This window comes from Mya arenaria, chromosome 13 (genome assembly GCF_026914265.1).
Source record: "Mya arenaria isolate MELC-2E11 chromosome 13, ASM2691426v1".
Lineage (NCBI taxonomy): Eukaryota > Metazoa > Mollusca > Bivalvia > Myida > Myidae > Mya > Mya arenaria.
Window position 1 is genome coordinate 35150197 of NC_069134.1, and position 9679 is coordinate 35159875.

General features: G+C 31.7%; 1 protein-coding gene across 1 annotated transcript; it reads right to left on the bottom strand.

The window, feature by feature from the left end:
- Positions 1-956: 956 nt before the first annotated feature.
- On the bottom strand, positions 957-4824 carry LOC128212986 (uncharacterized). Its single transcript, XM_052918433.1, has 2 exons — positions 4752-4824; positions 957-1838 (listed from the first exon to the last, which is right to left on the bottom strand). Exon 2 carries the CDS (start codon positions 1815-1817, stop codon positions 1248-1250), a length of 570 nt encoding a protein of 189 aa, XP_052774393.1. The 5' UTR covers positions 1818-1838; positions 4752-4824; the 3' UTR covers positions 957-1247.
- Positions 4825-9679: the final 4855 nt, after the last annotated feature.

The window sequence follows — 9679 nt, forward strand, 5'->3', positions numbered from 1 at the left end:
CATACACCTCATACATCAAACACATTTCTTCTTTCTTTATTATAAGTTATATTTTCGAATAATGTTACCTGATAGAAAAGATGCCTGGTGACAATTTTTATAGACTTTGATTTTGCAATCTGAAGTAATGATTAGAACGATGTTGAAAGTAAGCATGAATGTTTATAATTATAATAATGCCATTGACAAATGATTGTGCTCGACATACGGATATTTTATTTCAAAATATTGGACAATAGACAAAGTGATCGTTATCAACATGAGGACTTTGGTCTAAGTGAATTAAAAAAAAATGATATTAACGTTAATATAAGAAGCAATTCAGTCTTTCCCAATATGTTTTATCAAGTTGCGTGTGATTCACCAAGTTTTGTTGACACGAAGTAATCAAATTTTATTATTAAAATCCGGATTTGCCATTGAATGCATTTCAATCAGCTGTTCTTTAAATATGAAATTTGAATGTTATATAATGGTACAAAAGTTTGACTGATACTTTTTAAATTAGAGAAAGTTTGAATTAACAAGGGAAATAGATATATGCGAATGCGAACGTCAAGCTTTAAAGTACAACAAATATTTATAGATAAATACTTAAAGTTCTTTTATGAATAGGCTCTAAATAATCTTAAGAACTCTTATTCATTTAAATACAAAATAAAATTGTAATAAACTTTATCAAACTTATGGCCGATTATATTTTTCAGCTCTTAACATCCTACATATATACAGTCATTACAGTGTTGACCACAATTTATTCATAGGGATATTCCTTCTTTAACGTTTCTTAAAGATAACAAATACACTTTTTTCACTTCCATTTAAAGATTCCATGTTGGTAAACAAACAATGGTAGAGACCGTTTTATAACATGATGCCATAAATATTTGACATTTTTTTGGAAAGCAAATATAAGTACCCAGTTCATTTAGCAAATAATCAAAATAATGTTTTTAATAAATACACAGTAATATGTCACTTTATAAAAACAGAACTTCTTTCAGATAAAAGCGAATCTCTGTCTTTTGAGTTTCAGCTGTCCACTGATAAGAAATTAAATCGAGTCTTAAATTGTTCACATTTAGGACCGAGAACGCATTGTAGAGAATGCATTATGGGTAATAAGCATAATTTGGTATTATGCAAATCTAGCAACGGACTTAATTAAACATATGTTATTAACAATATTTTATATATTTCCATTTAATCCTTTTTTACTCCTTATGCACTAAAACAGTTGGTGTTTCTTAATCCATGGAAGTTTCTACACCATTCACTTCCATCCAAACCAAACACTTTTCCACCGAATTGACAGTGGACATATCTTGTTTATCTTTCTCCGCCTCGCCGTGTTTAACTATCTCAATTGTCTCCATGGCTGTCTCAATCTTACCGCCAATAGCCATCTTCTTTACATTAGCACGGCTTTGGCTCGTATCCGTTATGTCACCTTCGAGTCTTTCCGTGCTACTCTTCTCAAATGTTTCTGTAAAACTTGTGTTCCTTTTAAGCTTCTCCTCGCCACTTTCCCGTTGCTTTCTTATAGATGAATGTTCCTGTTTTACGGTTGAGATTCTTACGTGTTTAACTTTAGAGTTATCAATTACAACTTTGTCATTTTCGTCATTTCTGCTGTTCATTTCTTCTAAAGCTTGTTTCATGGCCTGCTTGCCTTCGGGACTCAAACCCTCAGAAAATCTTGCTTGGAATCTTCGCATAAGTAGTGCTTGTATCTCGAACAAAGAATCGGCGGGAAGGTTATACCCACTGAGATTCTTTTCAACCATTGGCATGCTTGAGTTTGGATGATCTGACATCTTATGGTGTATTTACTGCATCTAAAGCAAGACATAAATTTAAAGAGGTACACAGAATAGTTTTGGTCCGTATATACAAATATAGACAAATATAGATAGATTTCAAACGTTTGTTTTATCTACCAAATTATTAACAGGGATTTACATAATTTTATATTAATTCAACTTATTGATCAGGACTAACTACGTTGTATTTAGAACATGTAGACCATGCTTTGCTTTTCTCACATCTCAAATACCAGTTATCTATTAGACTTAAGGAACTAAATTCCAAACTGAATTAATGATAGGCTTCTTTCGAATTGGAATCAATCAAATATGTAAATAAGCACAGATTAAAAATGCGCCATATAAAGCTAGATTTTAGTCCATATTAACTGTTCATATCAATAAACTACAATTGTTGTAAAACTGATTCAGATTATTTAGACTTAATATTAAGAATTGAATTTGAGATTATGTATACTTGTTTTAAGGACAATCAACTAAATGATTTATTCCTCGACAATTTGTTTAGAAGTATGCAAACTTATCTGATGATAACTTTATGGATTCATAAATATTATGAGAAGTTGTTTCATTGAATGTTGATACAGATATATTTAGAGTTATTCCTTGTTAAACAATAGACACTATATAAAAACTAGTTGAAAGTTTCCATGAGGTTTCTTTGTGGTCAAGGATACATGGCCAATGGTAACGATCAGTCTAGTCCAAGACGATACAAAGCAAATAATTAAACAGGCAAAATATATTAACATACATTTTGTAGATTAACAATAATTGTAGGGGGTAATATCCAAACGAGTTTCACTTTCAATGATCTGCTAGATGCAAATATAACATATTTTTAAAATTTAAAGTTTAGAGTGTTCAATCTGAACCCTGAACGGATTAACTGTTATAACTGTTGATCAAACATTACAAGTTCAAGTTCATATATTTATATCTCTGTTGCTTGATCACAGAACTGTTATAAAAAATGACACAAATTATGAAACATTGCTTGATGGTGAAAAAGTATTTTTTAATCAGTTGTTTAAGCATGGTATTGCTGTACATGGCAATGTCTGCAACATCATCAATCTTTTTTAACTGCAGCATTAATCATACTTATTACATTTTCCAACTATATGGATTATTATGTACATTATTTACAAGTCGTTTGAGTCGATCAAATTTTCTATAGAAATATGCATTATCCTGAAATATTTTACTACTTCTGCCTGCATTAAGATACACATTTATACATTTATATTTGGATTGTAAGGTGTCAATTATGTGCTTCAACGCATGCAATAAATAAGTAAACAAACTGCGCAATCATAGATAGCATAGATTGTCGTCGTCCTCAGTATGAATAGAACTTATCGCGCTCATCGGTTCGAGTGTTCTCAAAATGTGACAATTCTTGTGTTATATAAAAATATTATTAAATAGTTAGAATTATAAGTTCCTCTGTTGAATTAAGGGAATGTTTAACATAGGCACTGAGTGGTACTTTAAGGCACTGAAGTTCAATTGATAGTTGACATAAAAAGGTGCTTACAAGTCACTCGCTCAGAAAGATTTTGAATCCCATGTTTTATTTATATTGATCAATTTTGGCATTATGAAAAAAAGTATTACGAAATATTTGTGGATATTTGACAAACACAGAAAGAAAGAAATCTTACGATATCTTGATAGCCTGACTGCAGTAAGTTCTAATTGACCCAAACCAATCTTAATTGCTATAACTACCACTAAATATGTTCTTACCAACATCACGCATGTCATACCATAAAAACCGTCGTATTGCTTTGATCTTGTGTATTGTTTACATCAAAATGGACAAATTTCCTCCACTCTCGTATATCAGTTTTATTGCAACAAAATTTTAAACATATAAATATCAATAAAACAAAAGTTGCTCTCAATGTTACACCTTTTGCTAGTTAACCAGTAGTTATTTACACTTTCACTTTCTGTAAATTCAAAGAATGCATAATAAAGTAAAGTAGGCCTGGTGGAATAATGATGAGTAATTGCGTGTTTTGCGTAAGGTTTTCAAGAAGGAAATGAAATCTTGGAAATGTTGCTTGACACTACTTATACATTGACGTGTTACTCGTATAAGCAGAATAAATACATAAAAATAATATTTGTTCAATGAAACTAAAGCAAACTCTTACACATGGTTGTGTTAATTTCATAACGGTCGTGTCCATGTTTTGATATGATAAATAGAAACTTGCCTTGCGTAAGCCTACACAAATATCTGTTTCTTAAATCAATTCTTTATTTCGTTAGTGGTGATTTGGACATCTATAAAATGGTAAATCGTACGCATACCTTGATAAAATACTTATCCAAGTGAAGATCATACGTACACATACAATCATAATATAGCAACCGTTCGTAACATTTAATTATTCCGAATAATCAATATCTGCAAACAAATCAACTTTAATGTTAACGAGTACCTTGAATTGTTTATGAGTTTTGACCGAGCTCAAAATATTTTTATGCCAGAAAAAGATGTTAAACATAAAAGCAAAACATCTACCTGAAGTGCCGGATTTGTTTCCAAACGATATGAATTAAGATGGATATATATATATATATATATAGTATATTATAATTTCATTGCTAACACGACACAATTTAAAAATGTATGTTATTAAACACGTTTTAATATTTTTTACTTAAACTTACTAAACTGTTGCAGTTTTATTTAAATAATTTCCAGATCTTATCCAATGAATTTTATTGAAAATATCTGCTTTAAAAGTGGAATTATAATTATCATTGTTTCGTTATATAATCATATAATCTTGTTTGAATACTATACCTCTGTACTTACATCCAACACTTTAATATATAGACTATTTGTGTATTATCAGAAATTGTTTAATTAATTAGAAAAAACGTAATACAAAAAAAACATAATACCAGTATTATAATCCGACTGTTGACGATAAAGCACACATGAAGTTTATATAATAGTGAGGGGACAAACATTTGGAAGAAACTGAAATAGAAAGCTAATAAACTATGAATTTAAACGAGCGTGCAATTGAATTTATTGACTGTTCGTCGCTTCCATTCGATCAATAAGTGAATAGATATAATTTTGACTGAATTCAAAAGATATGAACCTTGTTTTATATTGTTTCCATATTGTAAATCATGGTTCATTTGCAAACAATACACGCGATAACGACTATTTGAGTTATTCATTGAGAAAGAATGATGCATGATTTAATATGGGGATGAGTGTCAAAAACCTATAAATCTAGTTGATAATAAATTTGATATAAAATGCATCTTTAGCGCAGTCAATAACATATTCTTCAGAGTTTACAATGGGGTACTTGAAAGCTTTAAACGGATACAATATCATTTTTGGTTCAAACTGTCAATGTGTAAATTAAACTAATTTGCCAAAACTATAATTTGAACATTAAAGTTTATGAATCCAATGCAAATCATTCTGTTGAGGACGAATTAAAATCATAATTATTGTGCAATGATCAAGTAACGGGAAATGCAAAAAGTATGATTTACATTCATTAAATTTTAAAGAGTTATTAATCATTTGCTCTTCCTTAACGTATAATTGAGATCGATGCTAACCGAATGTAAACACCTTAAGTAAATAAAACGTGCCTTTTTACAGCTGACTGATACAACCCATTTGTTATATTGAAAATGTGTAGATTAACCCGTACTTAATATTTCAACAAAATAAAAATAAAAATTGTAATTGAATATCCACTTTGGAAGTTGAAAAATGTATATAACAATTTGGCAAATAGAAACGAACAGAAACCATTATAGAAATAGGTTTACAGTTGTTCGTAAATTGACTGTAAACGACCAAAAATATATTTTCCCAGGAGCGTAAATTAACAATAAACTATCATTTGAATATCGTTGCAGTGGTGCATTATAAGTTGACAATAAACAATATTTTAATATCTTTAATGTGATGCGTGAGTTGACAATAAACAATCCTTAGAAGATTATTACTGTTGAGCGTACAATTACAATAAACCGTAGAAGAAACAGTTTTACTGTAGTGCGTATATTGACAATTAACCACAAAAAATAGGTTTACTGTGCTCTATAATAATTATTGGCAGTTGTAGATAATTTCTTACACACGCTCACATTAGGTTCTTTTCCTTACCTATTTCTTTTATTATTTTGAATTAATGACAGTATTTCAAATATTAACTAGTATGACAAAGATGTTCTTGTTTGTAAAAACAAATGACAAACGATACTTCAATCGTAAAAACTTTCGATATTTCGAGCAATTGTGGCCACGCAGTTCAGCAATAACGGAGATTAATATTACATAGTGTTTTCGCTGTATAACTCTTATGGAAGTATGAATAATATAAAATTGAGTGTCAATTTGAAATGTTAAGAATGCACGCTGTTATCGAATTGACCTACAATGGGAATTCGCTTACACTACTTTATTGACATAGATACAAAGGACATACGTAATTATTTACATTGTGTACGGTGAATAAACGGCAAAGATAGCTGACTCCATTTCCTTTTACATATGTATGGTATCGATCAATGATGCCCCCTACATTGAATTAACAGTTTAAAGGAAGCTATTTTAAAACCTCTTTTAGTAAACGTTATCTAAAGTTGTACAGACATTGATTATTATTTTGAATTAAAAGATTAAACAAATTTGAAAAAGCTGTATACTCCATATAATTACTATCGTTTATACATGCGGTTAAGGGCAATATGTAGATTGTAGTAACTTATCACAGAAGGTTCAAGAATATTAACAGAGGAAAGTCTGTATGATCCTTGGACAAACATAATGCTATTATTTCTCTACTTCTTATAAAGAACCATGCTTTGTAGACTTGCACTTACTTAGCTAGGTGTTCATATTTGTATTCGTATTCTTCAAATTAAATTGTCGTGTAGCTGTAAAGTTTGAAGTCGGATTACATTCGTTTTTTAGTTATTATTAATGTTTACTTTACTTAACCATAATATCGGCTTAAGCATTATCACAATGTTACCACAAGTGTTATAGAGTAATCATCTTGGGAAGACCATTTAGCCTATTACTGAGACGACAAAAGAGCCATTTTAAGGGGCCAACGCGTATCTAATCAATGAAACTACTGAGTAGAAAGTCAAAACAAAATTCACTATGCAACCTTCTCTAGGTACCACACCAACTCATGCCCATGTTAATTACTTGTGCCAGTCAGTTTCACATTACTGTACCAAAATATACTTTTACGTTAATCAATAAATCATTAACCATTTACACAAGTATATGTGGTATATGTCATTGCTACGTGGTGTGGGCAATTTTATAACTACTGATTCTTGGACTGTCAAAATGGCTAGTTGCCCGATTGTCTTACGTCTGACATCTAATTTTTCTTAAGGCTTTGCTGCCATGAACGTCTTATTGCTCGGTAGTTTTTCGGGGTGGACGTTTTGTAAGTGGTCTCTAGGATATTAAGTTCTTTGTTTAAATCAGAGGCTGGCTTATAGACGGTATCTTTTTGGTCTGCTAGGTAATACATAGGACTTGCTTTGGGACTGATGCTACATATATAATGTGTCTCCGTGACTTTGTATGTGTTGCTGCTTAGGTTTGGTTTCCGGTTAACTTTCATGAATAGGGTTAGGGTTATGGTTAGCATCTTAAATTGATAGGCCAAGGCTTCTGGAGAATCTTAGATAAGCGGTTTTGTAACGTAACAAATTCTTGAATGTCAAGCGGATAGTGTTGGTATTCACCACATTTGACATCAAAACATTTAAGTCTACTGAACCGATAAATATAATATATGATGTGTAAAATTAATTTCGTTATGCAACTTTTTAACACTAGTTTTACCAGACAGTGTTATGCAATGTTGTATCAGTTCTTTACCGATTCGAAGTCAGTCATTTAGAATGTCCTGATGAAAGTGTACGATTACAGTTGGAATTGTTCTTAAGAACAAAGGTATTAACAAAATCGTTTACAGTTGCAGTAACATACTTTTTGCCCCTCTATTGACCAAACATATTGGTGAGAGATTTAAAAGACATGACATTAGGATCGATGGGAGATTAAGGTTGGTAGACACATTCAGTCTGGTCCGATATTTAGAGAAATTATTCAGAAGATTTCCTTATCAATATTTGATTAATAGACGCTTCCGCCACTTATACTTTTCGTCGAATCGAGCCTAGTGTTGACGCCCGTTTAAACAACTCATCACCTTTCCGATGGTTGATTTGATATGTTTTTGCTTGTAAATGTGACACTAGTGTTCATCTTTCATACGTACGGCCCTTCGGTGTGCTCATCGTCTATATTAAAGTGATTTGAAGCCATAGGTGTCCTGGTTCTGTGAATCTCGACAACCTTTGAATGCAGAATTCATAGAGATCCATGAAGTGTTGAATACAATACGTATATCAGCGTACACATTTAAAGATGCCCTGAACACTGAAGTGTACTTTTTTAAGGATAGCAGGAAATAATGAATTGGACTTAAATTTGGAAAGTTCCTAGAAAGAATAACTGTTATATCAATGAGCAATAATTTCAAGCTAGTGAAACATTTACCGTCTGGTAAAAGCAGAACAAGCCTGACCTTATTCTATATTAGCCATTTTTATAAACATAAGAGAATGAGCGAGGTCTAATGGCATAGTGGTAAAAGTGTCCGCTTCACAACCAAAAGGGTTGCTTGCGTGATTCCATTTTGGTTACATTTCAATTGCCTCTCAAAATAGACAGCAGTTTCTGCCTAGGAAACGGACTCGGGCTTGATTCTATAGACTGCCAGTGTTAAATATTAAATACATACGTATTTATAGTTTTAAAATGTCCATTCTACCTCGTACTAGTGGAAGTAAAACTACTAGGAGAATAACACAATTGAGTCTGCTTTCGTTTTAATTCTTTTCACTAAATCAAGCTTAGAATATGGTATATAAAATACCTGAAAAACATCGATGAGTATAAACATACTGAATGATTTGTAACACATAAATAATAGGGAAGAAATAACAAGGCACACTATTTAGATGTTTGAGGGAAGTACTCGAGTCACAAAACATGGAATGTAAATGAAGAGGTCCCGTTGATTAATAAAAAAGTGTTAGCGTAAGATTTACCAAGGACATATAGGTAGAGATAGGTGACAAATGCTGGAATTAAGTGGACAACGATGGCATTGAGTTTCTGCTAAAAAGTCAGAGTTATAGGCCTTACTATACATGTGTGTTTTATCTCTAACAACATGTGTACCAAGTTTCATGTTATATATTCACTAAACCTCAACAACCCCACCAAAGCATTGGCTATACCTTGACCTTTTTATTCATAAGAAGCAGACGAGTTAAAACAAATCCAAAACAATGTAAACAGCCGTAATAAAACATGGATCATTTGATAAAACTCGATGCGTCAAAACTACTGGGCTTCGCAAGAAATCCTGTGATATGAGATTCTCCTGAGTGCTCAACGCCTGTATCTGACCCGAAGGTGAAAATGAATACTTTCAGCTCCAACCAAAAGTAACAAAAGATGTGTTAGCATACGTGCTCGTTGACGTATTGACAACGGGTCCTGTAGTTTACATACCATTATGTACCAAAGGTACAAAGCTGGGTCAATATTCTCATACCTCTTTAGTCTGTGAATGACACTCAGACTCTGAAAGCAAATTCTTTATATTGTTGTAGAATAAAAATGCTTAAAATCGTTGTATCTTTTTAAATAATCTGTGCTATAATCAAGCCGATATGGAATTTTAGAAACCTTTAAGAATGCAGTTTTCTGAGCCTGATTCTCAAACACTGTCTCAAGAAATAATTAAAGA

Coding starts and splice junctions, on each gene's coding strand:
- LOC128212986 (XM_052918433.1), bottom strand. CDS start 1,817: ATGTCAGATCATCCAAACTCAAGCATGCCAATGGTTGAAAAGAATCTC.